This window comes from Leopardus geoffroyi, chromosome C3 (genome assembly GCF_018350155.1).
Source record: "Leopardus geoffroyi isolate Oge1 chromosome C3, O.geoffroyi_Oge1_pat1.0, whole genome shotgun sequence".
Classification (NCBI taxonomy): domain Eukaryota; kingdom Metazoa; phylum Chordata; class Mammalia; order Carnivora; family Felidae; genus Leopardus; species Leopardus geoffroyi.
The window spans coordinates 67,879,571-67,904,447 of NC_059338.1; the positions used below are offsets into that span (position 1 = coordinate 67,879,571).

Here is a 24,877-nt window from a genome sequence, read left to right on the forward strand (position 1 = left end):
ACACCATTTTGTTTATCCATTCACCCATTGGTGGATATCTGGGTTGCTTACACCTATCGGCTGTTGTGAACAGTACTGCCGTGAACACAGGTGTGCAAATATCAGTCTGAGACCCTGCTTTCAATTCTTGTGGCTATGTACGTAGATACGATATTGCTGGATCATATGGTAGTTTTATTTTTAATTTTTTGAGGAGCCTCCATACTGTTTTTCATTAAGAGTTGCACCATTTTACAATCCCACCAATAATGCACAAGGGTTCTGATATCCACACATCCTTGTCAGCACTTGTTATTTTCTGTTTTTGTTTTGTTTTGCAGCAGCTATCCTAATGAGTGTGAGATGATATCTCATTATGATCTTTTGATTTGCATTTCCTGATGATTAAGGATGTTGAGCATCTTTTCATATGCTTGTTGGCCGTTTGTGTATCATCTTTAGAGAAACGTCTATTCAAGTCCTTTGCCCATTTTTAAATTGGGTTATTTGATTTTTTGTTGTTGTTGAGTTATTGAGTTCCTTAGGTACTCTGTACATTAACTCCTTATCAATATCCTTATTAATATTATATCCTTATTGATATATAATTTGAAATAGCTTTTCCTATTCCATAGGTTGCCTTCTGACTCTGTTGATTGTGTCCTTTGAGGTTTCTAAGTTCGATGTAGTCCTGCCTGTGCACTGGTGTCATATCCAAGAGATCACTGCTGACTCCAGTATCAGAAAACTTTTCCCTTAGGCTTTCTTCTAAGAGTTTTGTAGTTTTAGGTCTTATGTTTAGATCTTGAATCCATTTCGAGTTTATTTTTGATTTGGCATAAGGATCCGATTTCATTCTTTTCATGTGGATACCCAGTTTTCCCAGCTCCATTTGTTAAAGAGACTGTCCTCTCCTCCACTGAGTGGTCTTTCCATCCTTGTTGAAGATCACTGGACCATATAGGTGAGGGTAAATTTCTGTTCTGCTCCATTGTCTGTTTACCTGTCCTTATGCCAGGGCCAGACTGTTTTCATTCCTGTAGCCTTATACTATAGCTTGACACCAAGAAGTATGATGCCTCCAACTTCGTATTTCTTTTTCAAAATTGTTTTGTCTATTTAGAGTCCCTGGGGATTCTACATGAATTTTAGGAAGAATTTTTCTATACTTGCAAAAAGTGCCTTTGGGATTGTGTTAGGAATTGCACTGAATCTGTAGATTGCTCTGGGTTCGTATGGACATCTTAACAATATTAAGTATGCCAATCCATGAACATGGGATGTCTTTCCATTTATTTGTGTTGTCTTTGATGTTTTTCAGCAACGTTTTATAGTTTTCAGTGTACACATCTTTCACCTCCTCAGTTAGGTTTATTCTGAAGTGTTTTATTCCTTTTGATGTTATTATAAATGGGATTGTTTTCTTAATTTCCTTTTCATATTACTTGTTAATGTATAAAAAAGTACTTGATGATGTACATTGGTTTTGTATCTTGCAACTTTGCTGTTTTGGTTTACTACCTGTAACAGGGGTTTTGTGGACACTTAAGAGTTTTCTACATAGAAGATCGTGTCATCTGTGAACACAGATAATTTTACTTCTTCCTTCCCAATTTGGATGTCTCTTCTTTCTTTTTCTTGTCGAATGCTTGGGTTTAACTTCCGTTGTTAAAAACAAGTGGTGAGAGCAGGGGGCATCCTTGCCTTGTTTCTGATCTTAGAGAAAAACTCAGTGTTTCACCACTGAGTAGAATGTTAGCTGTGGGTTTTTCCCAAATGACTTTTACTGTGTGGACGTACTTTGCTTCTATTCCCAGTTTGTTGAGTGTTTTTAATACTGAAAGAGCTGAATCTTATCAAATGCTTTTTCTGCCTCAATTAAAATGGTCATGTGGTTTTGTCTTTCATTCTGTTAATGTGGTTATTACATTGATTGATTTTTCTTATGTAAAAACGTCCTTGCGATTCCAGGAATAAATTGTACTTGGTCATGGTGTGTAATCCTTTTAATAGGTTATTGAATCTGGTTTGCTGTGTTTTGTTGAGAAATTTTACATCTATAGTCATCAGAAATATTGGTCCATAGTTTTCTTTTCTGAAGGAATCCCTGGCTTTGGTATCAGGTTAACGCTGGTCTTCCAGAACAAGCTTGGAAGTATTCCCTCCTCCTCATTTTTTTTTTGAAGAGTTTCAGGAAAATTTGTGTTTATTCTTTTTTTAAATGTTTGGTAGAATTTTCCCGTGCAGCCATTTGGCCCAGGCCTTTGGCCCAGGCCTTTTCTTTGTTGGGAGATTTTTGCTTAATGAGTCAATCTCCTTACTTGTTTTAAGTCTGTTCAAATTTTCCATTTCTTCATGATTCAGTCTTGGTAGATGATGTGTTTCCATTTCTTCTAGGCTGTCCAACTGGTTGGCATATAGTTGTTCATATTAGTCCCCTATGATCCTTTTTATTTTTGAGCATCAGTTTTAATGTTCCTGCTTTCATTTCTGATTTTATTCAAGTCTTGTTTTCTTAATCTAGCTTAGACTTTGTCAATTTTGTTGATATTTTCAAGAAGCCAGCTATAGGTTTTGTTTTCTATTTTTTAATTCTCTATTTTATTTGTGCTTCATTCTTTTCTGTTTCTTTCCTTCTGCTAGCTTTGTGTTTAGTTAGTTCTTTGTTTTCGCTAGTTCTTTGAGGTTGTTTATTTGAGACCTGTTTTTTTTAAATATTTAAAAAAATTTTTTTAATGTTTAGTTTTTGAGAGAGAGAGAGAGACAGAGTGTGAGTGGGGGAGGGCCAGAGAGAGGGAGACACAGAAGCCGAAGCAGGCTCCAGGCTCTGAGCTGTCGGCACAGAGCCCGACGCGGGGCTCGAACCCACGAACCATGAGATCATGACCTGAGCTGAAGTCGGACGCTTAACCGACTGAGCCACCCAGGCGCCCCTTAAAATATTTTTTAATGTTTTATTTATTTTTGAGAGACAGAGAGAGAAAGAGAGAGAAAGCATGAGCAGGAGTGAGAGAGAGGGAGACATAGAATCGGAAGCAGGCTCTGGACTGAGCTGTCAGCACAGAGCCTGATATGGGGCTTGAACTCACGGACCACGACATCATGACCTGAGCTGAAGTCGGACACTTAACTGACTGAGCCACCCAGACGCCCTGAGACCTGTTTTTTTTTTTTTTTTTATTGTATGCATTTATAGTTATAAACTTCTCTCTTACTATTGCTTTTGCTGTATCCCATAAGTGACGTATTGTTTTCATTTTTATTTGTCTCAAGATATTTTCTAATTTCCCTTGTGACTTCTTTGACCCATTGGTTAAGAGTATGTTATTTAATATCCACATTTTGGGTTTTTCATATGATATCGATTTCTAGTTTCAGTCCATGTGGACAGAAAAGGATACTTTATATGTCAAAATCATAGTGCTTCGAGACCCAAGTCTCTAACTTAAGAGAGTGGTTACTTGAGTTTTGGTCCATTCAAAAACTGGAATGTCATGTAGACATTAAAAGTCTATTTCCTGACAGAGGAAGCTACTTGTGACATGTCATTAATTTGAAAAAGGTTAGGTGTAAGTCTGTTCAGCAAAGTCACCTTAAAGAATACGGGAGTATTCCTATACGAGTATGAACGTATGTAAAGAAGACATATAGGGAGGAAAACTAGTGGAAGGAAAAACTACAAAAATATTAGCAGCGATTATCTCAGGACTGTGGAATTACACAAGATTCATTTGCTTCTTTTTGCTTCTCTGTAGGTTGTAATGGTTTGCTTAATAAACACATGCTGCTTATATAATAATAATAATAATAATAATAATAATAATAAAGGAAGCTATTTTTTTTATTTTTTTTTCAATATATGAAATTTATTGTCAAATTGGTTTCCATACAACACCCAGTGCTCATCCCAAAAGGTGCCCTCCTCAATACCCATCACCCACCCTTCCCTCCCTCCCACCCTCCATCAACCCTCAGTTTGTTCTCAGTTTTTAACAGTCTCTTATGCTTTGGCTCTCTCCCATTCTAACCTCTTTTTTTTTTTTTTCCTTCCCCTCCCCCATGGGTTTCTGTTAAGTTTCTCAAGATCCACATAAGAGTGAAACTATATGGTATCTGTCTTTCTCTGTATGGCTTATTTCACTTAGCATCACACTCTCCAGTTCCAGCCACGTTGCTACAAAAGGCCATATTTCATTCTTTCTCATTGCCACGTAGTACTCCATTGTGTATATAAACCACAATTTCTTTATCCATTCATCAGTTGATGGACATATAGAGTGCTGCTCTATGGACATATAGCAGAGTGCTCTATGGACATATAGCAGAGTGCTGCTATAAACATTGGGGTACAAGTGCCCCTATGCATCAGAACTCCTGTATCCCTTGGGTAAATTCCTAGCAGTGCTATTGCTGGGTCATAGGGTAGGTCTATTTTTAATTTTCTGAGGAACCTCCACACTGCTTTCCAGAGCGGCTGCACCAATTTGCATTCCCACCAACAGTGCAAGAGGGTTCCCGTTTCTCCACATCCTCTCCAGCATCTATAGTCTCCTGATTTGTTCATTTTGGCCACTCTGGCGTGAGGTCTGAGTGTGGTTTTGATTTGTATTTCCCTGATGAGGAGTGACGTTGAACATCTTTTCATGTGCCTGTTGGCCATCCGGATGTCTTCTTTAGAGAAGTGTCTATTCATGTTTTCTGCCCATTTCTTCACTGGGTTGTTTGTTTTTCGGGTGTGGAGTTTGGTGAGCTCTTTATAGATTTTGGATACTAGCCCTTTGTCCGATAGGTCATTTGCAAATATCTTTTCCCATTCCCTTGGTTGCCTTTTAGTTTTGTTGGTTGTTTCCTTTGCTGTGCAGAAGCTTTTTATCTTCATAAGGTCCCAGTAATTCATTTTTGCTTTTAATTCCCTTGCCTTTGGGGATGTGTCAAGTAAGAAATTGCTGTGGCTGAGGTCAGAGAAGTTTTTTCCTGCTTTCTTCTCTAGGGTTTTGATGGTTTCCTGTCTCACATTCAGGTCCTTTATCCATTTTGAGTTTATTTTTGTGAATGGTGTAAGAAAGTGGTCTAGTTTCATCCTTCTGCCTGTTGCTGTCCAGTTCTCCCAGCACCATTGGTTAAAGAGACTGTCTTTTTTCCATTGGATGTTCTTTCCTGCTTTGTCAAAGATTAGTTGGCCATACTTTTGTGGGTCTAGTTCTGGGGTTTCTATTCTATTCCATTGGTCTATGTGTCTGTTTTTGTGCCAATACCATGCTGTCCTGATGATTACAGCTTTGTAGTAGAGGCTAAAGTCTGGGATTGTGATGCCTCCTGCTTTGGTCTTCTTCTTCAAAATTACTTTGGCTATTCGGGGCCTTTTGTGGTTCCATATGAATTTTAGGATTGCTTGTTCTAGTTTCGAGAAGAATGCTGGTGCAATTTTGATTGGGATTGCATTGAATATGTAGATAGCTTTGGGTAGTATTGACATTTTGACAATATTTATTTTTCCAACGCATGAGCACGGAACGTTTTTCCATTTCTTTATATCTTCTTCAACTACCTTCATAAGCTTTCTATAGTTTTCAGCATACAGATCTTGTACATCTTGGTTAGATTTATTCCTAGGTATTTTATGCTTCTTGGTGCAATTGTGAACGGGATCAGTTTCTTTATTTGTCTTTCTGTTGCTTCATTGTTAGTGTATAAGAATGCAACTGATTTCTGTACATTGATTTTGTATCCTGCAACTTGGCTGAATTCATGTATCAGTTCTAGCAAACTTTTGGTGGAGTCTGTTGGATTTTCCGTGTATAATATCATGTCATCTGCAAAAAGCGAAAGCTTGACTTCCCATCTTTGCCAATTTTGATGCCTTTGATTTCCTTTTGTTGTCTGATTGCTGATGCTAGCCTTCCAACACTATGTTAAACAACAGCGGTGAGAGTGGGCATCCCTGTCATGTTCCTGATCTCAGGGAAAAAGCTCTCAGTTTTTCCCCATTGAGGATGATGTTAGCTGTGGGCTTTTCATAAACGGCTTTTATGATGTGTAAGTATGTTCCTTCTATCCCGACTTTCTCAAGGGTTTTTATTAAGAAAGGGTGCTGGATTTTGTCAAAGGCCTTTTCTGCATCGATTGACAGGATCATATGGTTCTTCTCTTTTTTTTTTTTTTATTAATGTGATGTATCACGTTGATTGATTTGCGAATGTTGAACCAGCCCTGCATCCCAGGAATGAATCCCACTTGATCATGGTGAATAATTCTTTTTATATGCTGTTGAATTCGATTTGCTAGTATCTTATTGAGAATTTTTGCATCCATATTCATCAGGGATATTGGCCTGTAGTTCTCTTTTTTTACTGGGTCTCTGTCTGGTTTAGGAATCAAAGTAATACTGGCTTCATAGAATGAGTCTGGAAGTTTTCCTTTAAAGGAAGCTTTAAAGTTTGTTGTTTCTTTAAATACACTGGAGATGTTTTTAGGGTTCCAAGTGCAGGGGATGCCAGTCGGCTGGCTGTTTGGCTGCCGGCCTTGTCTCCTGGTCACAGGTGAGGGGTTCGGGAGTGGGTCCCTGACTGGGGCTGTGACGCGCAGACCCACCCTCTCGGACCCGTGGAGTCTGACCGAGGACTGTTGGGCGCTGAGTTGTGGTGACAGCAGTCGCCGCTCTTCTCATGCTGCTGCGTGGCTCTGCGTACTTTCCTTGCTGTTTCCTGAGACATCCCAGACTCCTTCTCAACATTTTTATTTTATTTTATTTTTTGGTTTAAGATATTGAGTTATTAAAAAAATTTTTAATGTTTTTATTTTTGATAGAGAAGCGTGAGCAGGGGAGGGGCAGAGAGAGACGGAGACACAGAACCCGAAGCAGGCTCCAGGCTCCGAGCCGTCAGCACAGAGCCTGACGCGGGGCTCGAACTCACGAACCCTGAGATCACGACCTGAGCCAAAGTCGGACACTCAACTGACTGAGCTACCCAGGCGCCCCAGGACACTGAGTTATTGTCTGTTTTTCTGCAAGCAAAGCAATCTTAATAAACTCATAAGAACATTTACTGACTCAACAGTCATTTACCAAACATCCGCATACCAGGCTTCAGTAAAATAAAAACAAACGAAAACCAAAACAAAACTATCCAAATGTCTGGTGTCCTCAAGAGAAATTTTTTGTATTTCCCTTCTGACTTCTATGCTCTGCTAATAGTCTCAAAAACTTGACAGAGGACATTCCAAACCAGCCCCTCTTCTCCCTCGGGGACAGCATCAGACGACCTTTAACTGGACACTTCCTGTGACTTAAGGTCCCAACACAGCACTAGGATGTGCCATTGAACTGCATGCTTAAAAATAGCTGAGAAGGTGAATTCTATGCTGTGTGTATCTTACCACAATTTAAGAAATAAATATATTTAAAAATGTGCAGCACAGGAGGATTTGAAAAGATCCCACACTTACGTGGTTTTGCTAACCATTTTGCATAAGCATGATTTTTTGTGATTCAAATTTTCAAGGAATTTTCATAAGAAACTGAGGGGGACTGTGGTTAGGAGGGGTAAAGTTTCACTCTAGGTGGTATTTAATCAGTGTGTGTGTGTGTGTGTGTGTGTGTACGTGTGTGTGCATGTGTCCTTAATGACCAGCACTGGGCATTCGGTGTAATACATCAGTATTACAATAACCACAGGAAACGCCATTCATTCATTCATTCATTCACTTCTTCAACAATTACTAAGCACGAATTATATGTTCAACGGATGAAGATACAAGGATGAATCACATGTCACACTTGACCTGAAGCTACTTTTAGTTTAGTCCATATAGAAAGCACCGGCTTGGAGCACCTTAAACATCTCTCAGGGTTTTTCAGGGAAACACGTTTTTAACAGGTTTCTGCTGAACCCAGAGCAAGGACCTTTTACTTACTGTGAAGTCTAGGCTGGGGCATCACACCTTTAACGTTCGTCAATGTGTCGGAATATAAGAAGATGTCCCATTCTTCGTCCGGTAGGGACCCGATGTCATCCGGCACTGGACTGCCCCCAGCATTATTCTGCATGATCGTGGTGCAAAGCCGGAAGGAGAAACACAGCTTGTGGTGGTGAAACAGAGCTGAGGACACCACCTAGGGGGAAACGTAACGTCAGACTAGCCCTCCTCCTGTACAAAAGTCTGTAAAAGTCACAGAAGAGAAGGTCTCACCTTAAAAACATTTCTTGTCAGCACATCTACTGACTGTTGAAGATGTTTCTCCAAGAGATGCCTGTCGCTCTCGAACTTTGGTTCCTCGGCGAGGTCTGTGATATCACCAACTTTTTTCTGAGACGTTTTCTCCCTCTTCAGGCCGTGTTCCTGTTCTTTGCGTCGAGGAGCTACTGATCGAATGAACACCTGGCGAAACCAGTCCAGGGAGAACTGGTACATGGAGTTGAGGCGGGCGAGCCCGGCCACAAGGAAGTAGAGCAGGGCGCCTCGAGTCGCGACAGACCGGTAGTGTTCCCGCAGCGCTTGGATTTCAGTTTCTGCTTTTTCTGTCGCTTTGATGCGCTTGGAAATCTCATTTGAAGTCGTTTTGGATTTTCTTAAGATGTCTACAATTTCCTCATCATCTAACACACGTGCTACAGACAAAAAATGAATTTGAATGAATAAAAACCATGGGAACGTTAAACACAGTTCATTCCCTCATCCTCAAATCTTTCTCTAAAGAGTTTCTTTTTTCAAGTTTATTTTGAAAGAGAGAGAGAGAGAGAGAGGGAGGGAGGGAGAGAGGGAGGAGATGGAGAGAGAGAATCCCAAGCAGGCTCCACACTGTCAGCACAGAGCCCGATGTGGGGCTTGATCCCACGGACCCAGGATCATGACCTGAGCTTGAAATCAAGTGTTGGATGCTTAACCGACTGAGCCACCCAAGTGCCCCTCTGTAAGAGTTTTTACAGTTGACTTTTTGGTGGTTTTATTTTGGAGATGGGCTCTTAACTGAGTCATATTTCTGAATAATCTGGTTAATAGCACACATGTACCCCCCCATCTCTTCTTTATATTATTTCAGTGTGTGTGGGTTCAATTTTTAATTTTTATAGATTTTTGACAGAGAGAGAGAGAGAGAGAGAGAGAGAGAGAGAGATGAATGAGTGGGGGAGGGGCAGACAGAGAGGGAGACACACAACTCAAGCAGGTTCCAGGCTCCGAGCTGTCAGCACAGAGCCTGATGTGGGGCTTGAACCCATGAACCGTGAGATCATGATCTGAGCTGAAGTCGGATGCTTAACCGACTGAGCCCCCCAGGCACCCCATGTGGGTTCTATTTTTACTGTAAGCACATAATAAGTGGCCATTCCATCCGAAGGATGGAAGGAAATGAAAACCAAATTTCCAGAAAATAACAAGTGCCTCATTATTTCCTGTGATGTACTCTGATATTTTCTATTGTATTCTATTTTGTTAAGGAAATAAAGTTGATAATGACCAAGGAAAGTGATTTCTCATTCCACTATCAGGCTACAACTTATCTTTTGAAAAGGCATTGCTCTAGAAACACAGAATAATTCTATCCTTTTTGAATATGTAGGATGATTCTCATATTTCCATCAGAAATTCTATTATTTTATGAACAAAACATTCCCATTTTCCTCAGGTGCTTTTGTAAATGATATGATTGATAGACTCCTCACTGTCCTTGATGCTTACCTTGGGACACCTTGGTTTGAAAAGAGCCCTCTTAAAACGTGGTATCTAGAACTAAACCTAGCTTCACATGATCATTTTAAGGAATGATGGGATTATCACATTCCACGACCGGGATACCGCATGCTTCTTGATTTCGGTGATGCTTCCTAAGTGATGTCTGGACCTCAGCTGTGGGCTACCTCTCATAGTCCCCGCTCTACCTGGGTTTCCCACAGCGGTTGGGGAGCCACAGTAAAGATAGAATATTTACAAAGAGATAGTAAGGATGATCTACTTTACTAAAACTTGGAAAAAGGGAAGAAAAAATACGTACTGAGTCAAGGAGTCTCTTTAGTTTTTTTCCAGAACAATTTTTATTATAACCACTACTGGTAAAATTATAACCACTATTAGTAAAAGGTTAGCCTTTACAAAAATCTCAGAGGGGCACCAGGGGGGCTCAGTCAGTTAAGCACCCGACTCTTGATCTCAGCTCAGGTCAAGATCTCACAGTTTGTGGGACTGAGCCCTGTGCTGGGCTCTCTACTGGCAGTGTGGAGCCTGCTTGGGATTCTGTCTGTCTCTCTCTCTCTTTCTCTGCCCTTCCCCCGCTTGTGCTCTTTCTCTTTCAAAATAAATAAATAAACTAAAAAAAAAAAAACCCTCAGACTCTACCACGAGGAACAAGCGGTAGGAATAAGCACCAAAAGCATAATGACACGCTGTGCGGGCATGTGCGGGCGTGTGCGGGCGTGTGCGGATGTGTGCGGGCGTGTGTGGGCGTGTGTGGACGTGTGCGGGCGTGTGCGGACGTGTGCGGGCGTGTGCCAATGTGTGTTATCAGAAACAACTTTCCTTTTGTCTCATCAAGTCTGTCTTTGGTTCAATGTAGACAAAAGTTACAGCCCAAACGTGACAGTTGCATATAGCGGTTCATGAAACGGGACTTGTGAGTCGGACCAACCGTGTCGCCTTCTGTGTGTCACCTAAGACCTATGTGTCCTGCTTTTGCTGCTGACTCATTCCACTTCCCAAGGGAAACAGACGTGACAACCTGGTCCATGTGACTAGTCTTGTCATTAACAGAAGCATGGCTTAGCCGTATGTTACACAGAAATACCGTAATGGCTGTGATTAGAACAGGAAGGAATGTAGTCGACCCTTACTAGGAATAAAAGCATCTGAGAGTCGGTTGAGCCCCAGAGTCGCCAGTAAAGAGAGAGAACGAACAGGCACCCAGCGTTAGATAACAAGTATGTGACCTCAGATGAGCTGTGACCCTGTGACCTATATACCTGTGAAATATACACGAGGTCTTCCTCCCGGCTGAGAGCTCTAAAAACCCTGGGGATTTCTAAAGGACAGAAGAGGGTGAGAAAGGTGTGTTTTGTTAGGTTAGCGAGGCGACCCTGGACTCCACCTAAGGACGGCGGATCACCTCACCGGGAGGGAGGGAGGGAGGTGGACAGAGGGTTAACATGGCAGCCGCACCCTCCCCGGACCTCGTCTACGCCCACCTGGCTGGTCCGAGTTCCATCCTTTCACAAGAGACCAGGAATCCAGAGAGCAAACGGGTTTCCTGGGCTCTGTGAGCGCTGCAGCAAATGAATCAGACCTCAGGACGGGTTGCTGGAACTTGCGATCTGAAGCCCGTCTGTGGGGAGGGGGCGGTCTCGTGGGACTGAAACCGCAAGGGGAAGGGAATCTGATGGCGGCTCCGGGTACACAGTGTCGGATGGCGGTGCCCGTAGGACACCCGTCTAGCGTCTCATGCTTGCTAGCGTGAGCGCACCCCCATCCTGCGTGGGATCCAGGGGATCCAGGACCCCTTCAGGAGCAGAGCAGCCAGTGCGCCCCAGGAAGTTGTAATGCTTCATCTTTAGCTGTTTAGAAATTATTTTGTTGAAATGTAAAGACTATGGTTTCTTAGCTACTTCCTGTGTCGAAGAGGAAAACCGTTTCTACCGCTATTGTAATAAACACCATCTTTTAATGGGACACACACAAGTCACCGCATTATGGCCTTGTATATGTTAGTGATGAATTTGGGGGGAAACCTACTCTTTAGGTCTCCAGTCTAACCTGATACAAAGAACAGATGTCAGACAACTGACGTAAATGGCAGAGAACAAGGAGGCACCCGCCAGCCTCTGTAGGATTTTTCTTACAACTTCTATTGACTGCCTCGTGGCGAATGTCCTGCGGCATGACGAGCTGACACAGAGGTAGGACCGCAATTCATTTTAGAGACAGGGTGTTTCACCCCCATCAATCAGTTCTCCGGTGGAAACGGCAGATGTGGTATTTTTGGTACCGATTCAGAATAGGGCCCTTCTGGCTTTTCTTCTGTCCTTCACGGAGTTAGCAAAGGTCTCCCAACGCCACGAAATACCTTTACTAACCTTGCACGGCCTCCAGTACATTTAACGTCTGTTCTTCTAGCTCTTCAAGAGTCCCAGCATCAAGGGATATACTCTCCGACAACTGGAAACGTTGACTTTCTAAGTGAGGAACTTCGTGAGTTAATACCGTAGAAAGGAGTTGATCCTGCAAATCTTGGAACGTTAAGGTGAAGTTGATCACGGTAACAAAGTTATAAACCGACGGAGGAAGATGGGGGTTGTCTACCTCTGTGGAAATGAACAACCTAAAGCATGAGAAAGACGCCAGTTATTCAAAGGCCCCGTGGCGGCAGGAAAACAAAGGAAACTAATTTATGAAATAATGGAAAGAAATATTTCTCCCGGAAGCAGACACGGTTAATTTTTAGTGTTGTTCAGCCCTGTATGCAAAATAGGCTCTCAATCTATACTCTGTGAATGAATTTGCTATTTATAACTTAAAATAAAATACAGCCATAGATTACGTTCTGACCATATTTGGTCCGTGCATCGGGACAGAGGAGAGAAAAGTGTTAACTAACTAGTAGGAGCCCTGGCCTGCCCTCTGGGGACCGTCAGCACCGTGGTGTTTGCACCGAGTGAGGGCCCCACGGAAGCTGGGGGCAGAGGGTGGCCGGCCTTCTCCAACGGGCCCCTCCAGCTGCCGCCTGGACAGTAACCAGGGTGGGGGTGGGGATGGGGGAGAAGGAAGCGGGAGACTGGTTAACATGGGAGAGGTGATGGTGGCCTGGAGCAGGGTGGTGCCCGGGGGGAGGGTCAGGAGTGATTCTGGGCCTTGTGCGGTCTCCACATGACCCGATACCCCAATACAGCAGGGGCGATTCCTCATTCCATTTTATAGAGGGTGGAATGGGGGCTGCGAGGGTCCACCTAAGCTGCTCACAGTCCACGGCCAGAAAGTGACAGAGCGGGGACCTGTCGCCAGTCTGCCCTCCGCAACCGTGCCCTCCACCCCCTCCTCACACGCACAATTCAGACACGGGCACCGGGCTGTCCACTCAGCAGGACGTTGCTTCATTCATTCCTGGGGCTGTTGCTCAGTCCGTAATTTGTCGGCTGTGTCCCGGAGAGTGTTTGTTAAATCAGGGGTTTTAAGTCCTCGAGGGAAAAGGCCTCCTGTCTAACCTTCTTTAACCTTGCGCTTTTCAAAACTATGGGACCCCTTTTTTGAGTGACACCTATCAAATCCCTAGAATGTTGTTTGGAGGAGCATAACTGTACTTTGCAAAATGTTTTCTTAACCGAAGGAGGGAGGCTGGGAGAGGGGATTCCCGGCTGCAAGAGGGTGGTGAGGAGCCAGACTTTGGGACCCTGCCCGGGGGTGAGGACCCGCTGACCGACAGATCGACCCACTGACCACCAGGACCAGGTGAGGACCCAGCGTGTCAGAGCCCCCGTAGTGCAGTTAAGCGCACCGGGCTGGGGACCAGTAAACCCAGCTTCTAACTCCCCTGTGCTGATCACTCCCTACATAACGACCTGCTGGTTATGAGTTCATGGGGAGAGTGCTTGTCTCTGGCAATTCAAATGTCTCATTCCCTCGGGAACTGCATTTTTATAGTGTTCAATGTGACTGTATAAAAGTCCTTGGCGAAGCTGGCTGGTCGGGGAGGGGGGGGGGGCAGAGTTCCTGAAGGTCCCTAACTGCCGGGAACATGGAAACGTTTTCATCGGACCAGGCAAAATCTCTCCCTGCTCCCTCCACATATCCAGTACGGATTTTGTTTGATAACGGGGCAGAAGCTTTTCCTGCCAAAATCAGATGTGACGCAAACAGATCAAGTGGGGTCGAGTGGGGTCCGGCTTCCGGCTGGCTGCCGCTCCACACCTTTCTGGGGACCCCTCTTGCCCCAGGTTTTATCAGGCACGGCATGGAAAATACTGGTTGGGAACGGCTTGATGAACAAAATCCGTTGTCTCTTCTGTGTACTGATGAATGTGCCCCGGAAACACAAACAAAACATTCCAAACGCAATCTCACCATTTCCTCCAGGAAAAGTTCACCAGGACTGAGGCACAGGGCCTTCCATGATATCGATCTTAGAGAACACAAACATTTGACTCAATTTAACTGTGAGAGACATTACCTAAATTGGGAATTGTATTCAATCTCAGAATCCTCAACCCTTATGAAATATTGTCCTCTTTTCTGATAGATCTCCTTCTTCAAAATTGCCTTTAAACTTGGAGCTAATGTTTCAGGGAGATTCTGAAAGACCCAACAGACATAAATAAAAAGTTCATCTTATAATAAATAAGTCAGTTGGAAAGTCACAGCATTTAAAAATGTAAATCTTGTTAGTACTTGGGCACCAAAGAAAGCCTGGTCTGAGACAACCGAACATGGAAAAGTCACTGTACGTATGTACTTATTACTTTTCCCTTGACAAAGTTACCTGTAATTAAAAGTTTTTAGTCTCTACGCTCGGTGCGTGGTCTATACTGCAGCTGCACGAGTTAGGGGGTCCATGCTCGGTGCATACGGTCTATACTGCAGCTGCAGGGAATTAGGGGGTCCGTGCTCGGTGCATACGGTCTATACTGCAGCTGCAGGGAATTAGGGGGTCCGTGCTCGGTGCATGGTCTGTACTGCAGCTGCATGAATTAGGGGGTCCATGCTCGGTGCACACGGTCCATACTGCAGCTGCAGGGAATTAGGGGGTCCATGCTCGGTGCATGGTCTGTACTGCAGCTGCATGAATTAGGGGGTCCATGCTCGGTGCATACGGTCTATACTGCAGCTGCAGGGAATTAGGGGGTCCATGCTCGGTGCATGGTCTATACTGCAGCTACACGAATTAGGGGAGCCTACGCTTGGTGCACGGTCTATACTGCAGCTGCACAGAATTAGGGAGCTAGGCCATTCCGTCCAGATACCCGCAAGAGGACACTCCCTCCTGTCTTCACAGCATTTTCAATAGTTTGGATGTGGCTGCCGTCCTCCATGGAGAGCTCCTGCAGCCTGGACCCTTCCGCCTGCCGGATCCAGTTGTGAGCCTGCTTATGTGGGTCAATCAGCAGTGGCCACCGCAGGCTGTTCCTGGTCAAGATGGCGTTCTCTGTCGAATACTGACCGAGTGGGAGCCCCTGCAAACGCCACCGGCGGATCTGGAATGAGAGTGTTAGCGCTTTCACTGCTCCACACGCCTGCTCGTGCCGTCCCTACGGGACACTGAGGCACCCTACAGGGCCACTGCTTTAGAAAAAGCAAATGATATTTAAAAGGGGTGAGGACATGAATCATTTAAAACACTGGGATACGAAATTCTGGGTAACTAATCGCTAAATTACCCCTTTCTGTTCATCAGGACGGAGGAGCGGCCCTCACAACAAAGATGCGACGGGAGATCGATACGAAATATGACGGGTGCCTGTTCCCAAGGACGCTGGGCTCTGATGCGTCTGTGACACGCGCAACGCCACAGAATCGTACAGATGGAGGCACAGCGGCCACCGCACACCCGCCGCTGCCAAGGACACGCGTCATCGTCTAGTTACACTGCTGCAGCCCTCACTTCTCAGGAGGAGGAACTGGGCTTCGCCCGCGGTCGTGCCATCAGAGTAAGAGGCAGACCGAGGGTTTGACTCCGAAGCTGACTCCAATGGATAAACTTCATCCGGATTTCCTGGCAGTCTCAGCAGGTTGGGAGAAAAAAGCCCAGAAGGCCCATGGAGGTCGGGGAAGGAAAGGACAGCAGAGACATTCCAGGGAGAGGCGCCAGGGCATCCCCGTGAGGAGCCAAGGATACTTTTCAGTTTTGAAAGAAAGAAGAATATTTTGTTTAAGCCTGTGAAGAACTGTGTGCTCTTGACGTCTACATAGAAGGAAACATGAGGGAGTGAAGAATCCTGAAAACCACAGGGAGTCCCGCTGATTGGGGCACAGACTGCACCCAAATAGAGGCGTGGAGCAGAGGTCAGCGTGGACAGAGATCTAAGCTGCAGACTCGAGTTTCTACTTTATATTATTATTTTTTTTTTAAGAAAGCTTCATATTCAGTAATTGCTTCTGGATTTTTTTTTTAAATGTGTATTCATTTTTGAGAGAGAGGGCGTGAGTGGGGAAGGTACAGAGAGGGGCAGGGATAGAGGATCCAAAGCAGGCTCCATGCTGTCAGCAGAGAGCCTGACGTGGGGCTTGAACTCCCAAACCGTGAGATCGTGACATGAGCCGAGGTTGGATGCTTAACTGACGGAGCCACCCAGGCGCTCCCAGAGTTTGTATTTTAAAAAATTAATCATGTCCCCGACTTTCATGCTTTTCCTTATTGTCTTACCGAAGTAGGTATTCCTATAGTTTCATTTTGCTAATTTTGGAACTTTCGATCAAGGAAAGTTAAAGTATATCCTCTTTTCTGCCTGGCTTCGTGGGTGTAGTGCTCCAACTGTATCCACTGTATGAACATACCCAGGCTTATTTATTTATCCGTCCTATTGAGGAGGGCACTTGGATTGTGTCTCAAGTTTTTGGCTAAAACAACGCCACAGTGAACGTTCTTTTATATTCTTTTGATCAACGTATATATGCATTTCTTTGGGGAAACACCTAGGAATGTTGGGTCTTAGGGTATGTGGATTTTTCATACTTGTAGCTAAAGTCAGCTTTCTAAGATGATTTTAGCATTTTGTATTCTCACCAGCAGTATATGAGAATTTGTTACTCCAGATCCGTGCTGACTCTTAATGTTGTTAGTCTTTCAGATTTTAGTCCTTTGGCTGATGTGTTGTGACATCTCTAGAGTTAACTCTCATTCCCCCAGTGAATAGTGATGGTAAGCCCCTTTCAAATATTTACTGGCTATTTGCATAGTCTCTTGTGAGAGACCTGTTCAAGGCTCTTGCCCATTTATTTACTGGGTTGAACGTCTTTTGCTCATTGATTGCTGGTTACTGTACCACAGCTAGGACGCTTTGGCCCTTTGTTGAACTCAGGTGTTACAAATATCTTCTCCTGTTCTTTGACTTCTCTTTACACCCTCTCAGTGGTGTCTTTGGATGAACAGAAGGTGTAAATTTTAATGTAATTCGATTAATGTTTTCCTTTATGGTTAGTTCTGCTTGAAAAATCTTTTCTTAACCTGGGTCATGAACATACTCTCCTAAATTATGCTTTATTCCTGTGTCTTCCACAGTTGGGTCCATAGTTCAACTGCAGTTGACTTTTTATGTTTGGTGTGAGGTCATGGTCAAATTAATTTCTTTCTTTCTCTTTCTTTCTTTCTTTCTTTCTTTCCTTTCTTTCTTTTTCTTTCTTTCTTTCCTTATGGATATTCAATTGCTCAGCCCTATTTACTGAAAAGACTACCCATTCCTCCCTGCACTGTAATATCAGCTTTGTCCGTGTGTGTATGGGCCTGTTTTGGGCTCTCTGTTCTCCTTTGGTGTCACTGTTTGTCCTGGCACACATACGGACCTTTAAGACTGTTTACATCTAATGTAATTATGGATATGTTTGGGCTTAAGTTGGTTACTACTATTATGAAAATGAGAAGCCAGTATCTGCTTGTGAGACTTTTTATAGATTGGATAGTCAGTTTAAGTTGAGTTATCACTGGGGGAATCAATCTAAAATTGCTCTTTGGGGATGAATTAAAAAAAGGGGTATTTCTTTTTTTTAATCCTTTCAACATAGATCGACAACAAATATTTATTGATATGTGGATAAATGTGAGGTCTATATTTTTGGCTCTTTCTAAGAACACTACCTGTGGCTTAGTAAGTTCACCGATTTTATTAATGAAAGGGGTTTCTGGGAGAGAAACTGGCTACACTTCTTAGGGTAGGTCGGGAGGATTACGACAAGTAAGAGGATATTCTGTGACTTTTGCCCAGAGGATGGGAAAGAGATGAAACTCACTGAGGCATTGGAACTATAATTTAAAAAAACAATTTTTTTTTAAAGACCCAGAACAAATTTCAGTATTTTCCTTTGTTAAAACAAGTTGGGGAAAAGATCTAAGCCAAAACAAAATGCACTTACGCCCCGAATTCAAATCAACAACAGCAGCCCCTTAACTGATAATAGAAATACGTTAGTACCTCGTGGTTCGGGGCCATGACTTCAATTAAAGAAAAGTTGGGCGACAAAGGGATGCTGTTTTCGGTGCAGACAGTCTCCCATTTGTTCACAATCAACTGGCGAAATTCTGCTGTCAACGCCCCGCTGTAGACGATGCACGCTGCTGAAACAAGCACGTCACCCCAGATTCTTTCCAACTTCTTGTCTAGTTGATCGATTGTTTCTGGCCATTGAGTCTAAATGTTAACATAAAAGTGAGCTCTTGAAACTTGACATCAAATACGCTATCATGAGACATTTAGGTATTCATGGTCCTCCACCGGGACCCAGCGTTGCTACCACTATGACCCTTTTCATCGGTGTTTGCTTCAAAGGGAGTAATGGAGGACATTATAACACAAACTGTTTTCTGAGGATAACACGAGTCCTACCCTTGGATTTGTCAACAGTGTCATGTGTGTTAGGGCTGATAGCCATGTCAAATCCTTTGTGTGATGAAGATAACTTTTAACATAAGTAGAGTAATTCATTGTATTACTAATGATATTCAATAACAATAGTGATCGGCATTTATCGAATCCTAACATGTCTAACCGGCATTTTACCTTGAACATCTCACTTGGCACTTCTAATACCCTGTTAAGCAAGAGCCACTGACTTCACTTTCGGAGGAGGAGGTTGAAGCTTAGGGAGGATCAGGGGGAACGTAAAACGGAAGATAAAAGAGCTCTAGAGGTGTTCCTCTCCCTTCCTGATGACATCCCCTCCCTTTCAGCCACCCTTGTTTCATGCGTTCGGCGGGGGTGGTCCCTGCGCTGGACCGGGGAGCTCATGACATACTCACGGACTCTGTGCCCCTCATCAGACAAGGGAACTGACGTCTTGGGAGCAAGAGAAAGTAAGGTCTGACCTGTGCAGTCTGTTCCCTCTGTCTTAAGGCTACTTGACCAGGACTCCTTTGTTTATTTAAAAGAAATTTTTTTTTTTTTACATGTATTCATTTTTGAGAGACAGAGAGACAGAGCACAAGTGGGGGAGGGGCAGAGAGAGAGGGAGACACAGAATCCGAACCAGGCTCCAGGCTCTGAGCCATCAGCACAGAGCCCGCCGCGGGGTTCGAACTCACGAACCGTGAGATCATGACCTGAGCAGAAGTCGGACGCTCAACCGACTGAGCCACCCAGGTGCCCCAGGACTCCTTTATTTTTATCAGGAGTGTCTGCCGATCTCAGTAAAAAAGACTGGACGAGAAGAGAGTTTGAGGAGGTACGTGATACGACCTTCAGGGAAAGTGACATCTTGGGTTCGCCAAGCCCAGTAGCCATTAAGGACGGGACATGAAGCCAGAGAGAGCCACACCTTCTCGCCTTCCAGGCTGGTTAGTAAGACAGATGCACACTGCAGGCGCCTGGTGGCCAGTTTCCTTCTGTTTGCTAGCAGCTGCTTTTTGGCCACGAGGTCTTTGTAGGCCGCCTGCAAGGCCAGCACGTGTTCTTCCACCTGAAAGACAGTGCGTTCGCTGTTGAGACCAAGTGTCACTCTCATGTTGCCTCAAGAGTTTAACTGTCATTTGTACGCGTGTGGTGTGTAACCACTCCATTTACACATCCTGGACAGAGGATTGTGTTGACAAGAAAAATGTAGTGACTAAGTACAGGATTTCTTGATACTAAAGTTACTGTGTAAAATGCCACCTTCCTCACTAGGCTTTCTTACGAGCTTGGCCCTTGAAGATTCATCCTTTTCTGATTTATTTTTTGCCCTGAAAATGTTGTGTCACATCCAGTTTCCTTCTCTAACAAAATGACCGAACTTCGTCATTCTAGATACACTGACCGGCCTGGAGGAACATATGAGTTTTTGAAGTGAGGCTGGTCGGACGAAGTGGCCATTAGACTATCTGCAGGCAGTCAGCCGGAAACACATTTTCATGAACAGCCGATAAGATGATTTCCTTAAATTACCACTTATCTTGCTAGTGCCCTTGCTCAAAAGCATTTGAGCATCTGAGTCTCTATAGAAGTGACTGCCTACAGATATGGCTCAAATTTCTGGCCTTGTCAATAAAAGCCTCCACAGTCTGACCCCAACCTCCTCCACCCCAATGCCATGTCCTTTCCCGTAATAGTACACTGTAGCCAGACTGCTTTTGTCCACATTTCTGAAACACTCCTTAAACGTGCGTCCTTCTGGGATGTGGCTCACGTCCTTCCCTAATGCCTGAAACCGTTCCTTAAAGGGATGTAAATCCAAGGCATTCTTTAAAATTCTCACCACTTTGCAGCTGTCACAAAGCCTCAGTCTTGTCAAGTCCACAGTTTATAACTGCCATTTGAGAAGTAATTATACGTTGCCTGTTATTATCTCTGGGGTTGTGGCCTTAGTATCCTTATATTATCTTTATGTTGTCATTTGTAGTTTTGAAAGATGTTTTCGTCTTCTCAAAATCTTGGAAGACTGTATTTAGCATGGAGACTTGAACACGGCAGGTTCACAAACTGTGTACACAAAACTGTGCTTACGGAACGCAGTTCATAATTTGTGATTTCTCCTCCTATCCTAAACATGTTATTCTGGTGAAAATACCTAATCTTTAAACACATACACGAGCTACTTTTGGAGTGACTAATGATTTATGACTCACTCCTGGTTGACCCACAATCATTACTCCGTTGCTTCTACTCTGGTCTAAAAAGTTGTGTTTGCTTGTTCATTCCCTCCGATTTGATTTTTCTGAGAAAACACTCTTGCTACTCATGGCCGAGCGAGTCATATAAAAATTCAAGCGAACGACTTATGGATTCAATTAAACACATGAAATCTTTCTTTTTTTTTTTTTTTTTTGCTTTGTACCATCACTTACTTACTTACTTAAATTTTTTTATTTTCTTTAGTTTCAGTTTAATGTACAGGGTTATATTAGTTTCAGGTGTATAATACAGTGATTCAACACTTCCCTACATCACCCGGTGCTCATCACAAGTGCCCTCCTTATCCCCCATCTCCTATTTCCCCCAGCCCCCCCACTCACTGCCCTCTGGTGACCAGCACTGTGTTCTCTGCAGTTAAGAGTCTGTTTCTTGGTTTCTCTTTCTATTTTCCCCTTTGCTTGTTTGTTTTTTTTAAATTCCAAGTATGAGCGAAATCATACGTGTTTTTCTTTCTCTGACTTATTTTGCTTAGCATTATACTCTCTAGTTTCATCCACGTTATCGCAAATGGCAAGTTTCATTCTTGTTTATGGCTGAGTAATATTCCACTGTGTATATATGCCGCATCTTCTTTATCCACTTGTCTACTGATGGACACTTAGGTTGCTTCGATGTCTTGGCTTTGGTAAATAACATTGCAATAAACACAGGGTTGCATACCTCTTTTCGAATTAGTGTTTCTGTATTCTTTGGGTAAATACCCAGTCGTGGAATTACTGGGTCATAATATGGAAATTCTCTTTTTAATGCTTTGAGGAACCTCCATACTGTTCTCCACAGTGGTTGCATTCCCACCAACAGTGCACAAGGGTTCCCCTTCCTCCCCATCCTTGCCAGCACTGTGGTTTCTTGTGTTGTTGATTTTAGCCACCCTGACAGGTGTATGATGGCATCTTGTTGTATCTTCCTTGACAGTCAGTGATGTTGAGCATCTTTAAACACACGGAATTTCTATTATATGACAACGCTGTGTTCCCAAGGTAACGTGTTTTAAAAATCTTATTTATTTCTGAGAGAGATCGAGAGAGAAAGCATGCGCACAAGGATGGGGGAGGGGCAGAGAGCGAGGGAGAGAGAGAATCCCAAGCAGGCTGCGTGCAGTCAGTGCAGAGCCGGACGTGGGGCTCAAACATGAACCATGAGATTCGACCTGAGACAAAATCAAGAGTTGGAGCCTTAATCAACTCAGCCACCCAGGTACTCCCCAAGGTAACATTTTAAATGAATGTTCATGTAATATAATATGTTCTTGCATTATTGATTTCCCCTAAGTTCCCTAGAGTTTTACCAGTTTTTTTTTACACTAGGGCACAGATGAACAAGAGACCTATTTTTAAAATGGGAGACAGAATATAACTCAGTGAGGAGAAAACCTCAGTGAAGGGCTTAAAATCAGTGGAGTTAACTACTACACTCACTTTTAAAGTATTAAGTGTATCTGTCAGTATTTTATATACATATATACATTTCAAATACACTTGTGTGAGTTCAATGAGTTAACATATTAGCAACTTCTCATGAAGGCCATGGTTGCGAGCTGGAGGGGAATGGAGAGTATCAGTGAGTAAGGTTCTGATTGAAATTTAGATTTTATTTTTTTCTCGCCTACTACTTGATAATAATAAAAACAAATAGACAGTATTATAAATAAGTATTTGTTGGGTAAATGAGTGAAAATATAAAAAATACACAAAAAATCGTGAGGATCATGGGAATTGAGTACATACCAAAATGGAAGACACCACGAGTCAAGAATAAGTGAAAGGGAGTTCCAGTCCCAAATGGTGAGATGAGGAATCTGAACTCACCTGCTCCTGTGGCCACACCAAGCCTACGGCCACACATGGGGCTGTTCCCCATGAAAGAAATTCGGAAACCAGCGGAGCGACTCCTATATGTTGGGCGAACGAGAAGTACTCACATCCAAACATGGAAGGCTGAGACACACTCTCACCATAACCCCGCCCCTGGCACAGTGATACGCAAGAGATACACAAGAGAGAACTCCCAACTCCCAACTTCTCCCTGACGGCAAAGGTTTTGAGCCCAACACCTAGTGTCTCAACTTTTAAGACTTCTGCCTGAGGGATGGGAGTCCGAACAGTTAGCTCTGAAAGCCAAGAGGGCCTGCATCCATAAGACCGCTAGACTATAGCAAACAAATACTTTCTGACTGGCTGTTCCCCCTGGACGCAGCACAAAGGTGCAGATAGAAATGCCTCCCTCCCAGGCTTTGCTTTAAAGAGGCCTCTCTGAACGAGGCTGTGGCCTGAGGACCAGGCTTCTAGCTTAGTGCACATTTAGGGGGGACCAGTAGGTACCATCTCCACATTCTCCCTTTGGCACACTCAAGGTCTCTGCCCTCTCCCTGGAAGGAACTTGTGCACATATATGGCATCCCGGCCTTGGTGGCTGTGGCCCAGAGGATATACCACTTGAGCACCTGGCTTTGGTGGCCAGCAGCTCTCGCATTTGTGGGTCCCACAGAACTATAATAAACAAAGAAACAGACCTTAATTGGCTCAGTGCCGAGGACACAGACAGAAACACCCATCTCCCACGCTGTCCCTGAAGAGAACTATTTACACAGGCTTCCAATGAGCCTCAGTGCTGACTGAGATGCTCCTCTTTGGGACATTGATAGATCTTGGCACACGCTGAATACGGGGAGCCACTGAGAGTGCACAAGGCTGCCTGGGCAGTCGCAGTGGTGTGAGAGACAACCAGGAGCTCAGGCTGGGCTGATGAGGTTCATCCCCTCCTCTGGACCACTCTGTCAGGACAGGGAGGGGTGGCTATTTTATCAAATGCACAGAGACCAACACAGAGAGTCAAGAAAGATCCAGAAACATAATTATTTATCCCAAACTACAGAATAATAAAGCAACTGACCTGAAAAATAAAACTACAGACTAATATCCTCGATGGATATAGATACAAAAATTCTCAACAAAACAGTAGCAAACTGGATTTAAAAACACATTAAAAGATTTGGTACACCATGACCACGAAGGATTTAACCCCTGGATGCAAGGGTAGTTGATCATGTGCAAATCAGTACATGTTTTACATCACATCAATAGAATGATCAAAATCACATGATCATCACAATAAATGCAGAAAAAGCATCTGACAGAACACAATACACTTTCATGATAAAAATTGTCAACAGACTGGATACAGAAGGAACAAACCTCAAGATGATAAAGGGCAGTTACAGGGGAGCGTGGGTGGCTCAGTCAGTTAAGCGTCTGATTTTGCTCAGGTCATGATCTCAGTGTTTGTGAGTTTGAACTCCATGTTGGGCTCTGTACTGACAGCTCAGAGCCTGGAGCCTGCTTCGGATTCTGTGTCTCCCTCTCTCTCTGACCCTCCCCTACTCACTCTCTCTGTCAAAACTAAACATTTAAAAAATTAAAAAAAATAAAAAGCAGTTATGACAAACCCACAGCTAACGTTATACTCAACGGTGAGAAACTGGGAGCTTTCCCTCTAAGCTCAGGAAAAAGACACGGATGCCCGCCCCCTCCATTCTTATTCAATGTAGTCCTGGAAGTCTTGATGAGAGCAACCAGGCAAGACAAAGAAATAGAAAGCACCTAAATAAGAAAGGAATAAGTTGGGGCGCCTGGGTGGCTCAGTCGGTTGAGTGTCTGACTTCAGCTCACGTCATATCTCACAGTTCATGAGTTCAAGCCCTGCGTCAGGCTCTGTGCTGACAGCTCAGAGCCTGGAGCCTGCTTCAGATTCTGTGTCTCCCTTTCTCTCTGCTCCTCCCCTGCTCACACGCTATCTCTCTCTCTCTCTCAAAAATAAATAAAGATTAAAAAAATTAAAAAAAAGGAATAAGTAAAAATGTCACTATTTGCAGATGATATGATCTTTGTATATAGAAAATCCCAGAGACTCAACAAAAAAACAGTTAGAGCTAATCAACAATTTTAGTGAGGTTGCAGGATGTAAGACCAACACACAGAAACCAGTAGCATTTCTATACAGTAATAAAACAGTGTGGTACTGGCATAAAATAGATACACAGACCAGTGGAACAGAGTAGAGAGCCCGGGATCAAATCTAGCAAATCTGGCAACTCAACAAGGGAGCCAAGA

At 43.6% G+C, this 24,877-nt stretch overlaps 1 protein-coding gene across 4 annotated transcripts in view; it reads right to left on the reverse strand.

Annotated features, from left to right (window-relative positions):
* Positions 1-24,877, reverse strand: part of DNAH14 (dynein axonemal heavy chain 14) — a 257,879-nt gene that overhangs the window by 52,784 nt on the left and 180,218 nt on the right. For all 4 annotated transcript variants that reach the window (XR_006706041.1, XM_045453286.1, XM_045453288.1 and 1 more), the window contains 7 exons: positions 19,417-19,557; positions 18,078-18,293; positions 14,916-15,146; positions 14,126-14,247; positions 12,039-12,283; positions 8,170-8,588; positions 7,894-8,092 (listed from right to left, as the gene is read on the reverse strand). Coding sequence is in view for 3 of the 4 variants with exons in the window: in XM_045453286.1 (XP_045309242.1) it covers positions 7,894-8,092; positions 8,170-8,588; positions 12,039-12,283; positions 14,126-14,247; positions 14,916-15,146; positions 18,078-18,293; positions 19,417-19,557 (1,573 nt within the window). In the remaining variant the exon portion in view is untranslated. The remainder of the gene's footprint in view (positions 1-7,893; positions 8,093-8,169; positions 8,589-12,038; positions 12,284-14,125; positions 14,248-14,915; positions 15,147-18,077; positions 18,294-19,416; positions 19,558-24,877) is intronic.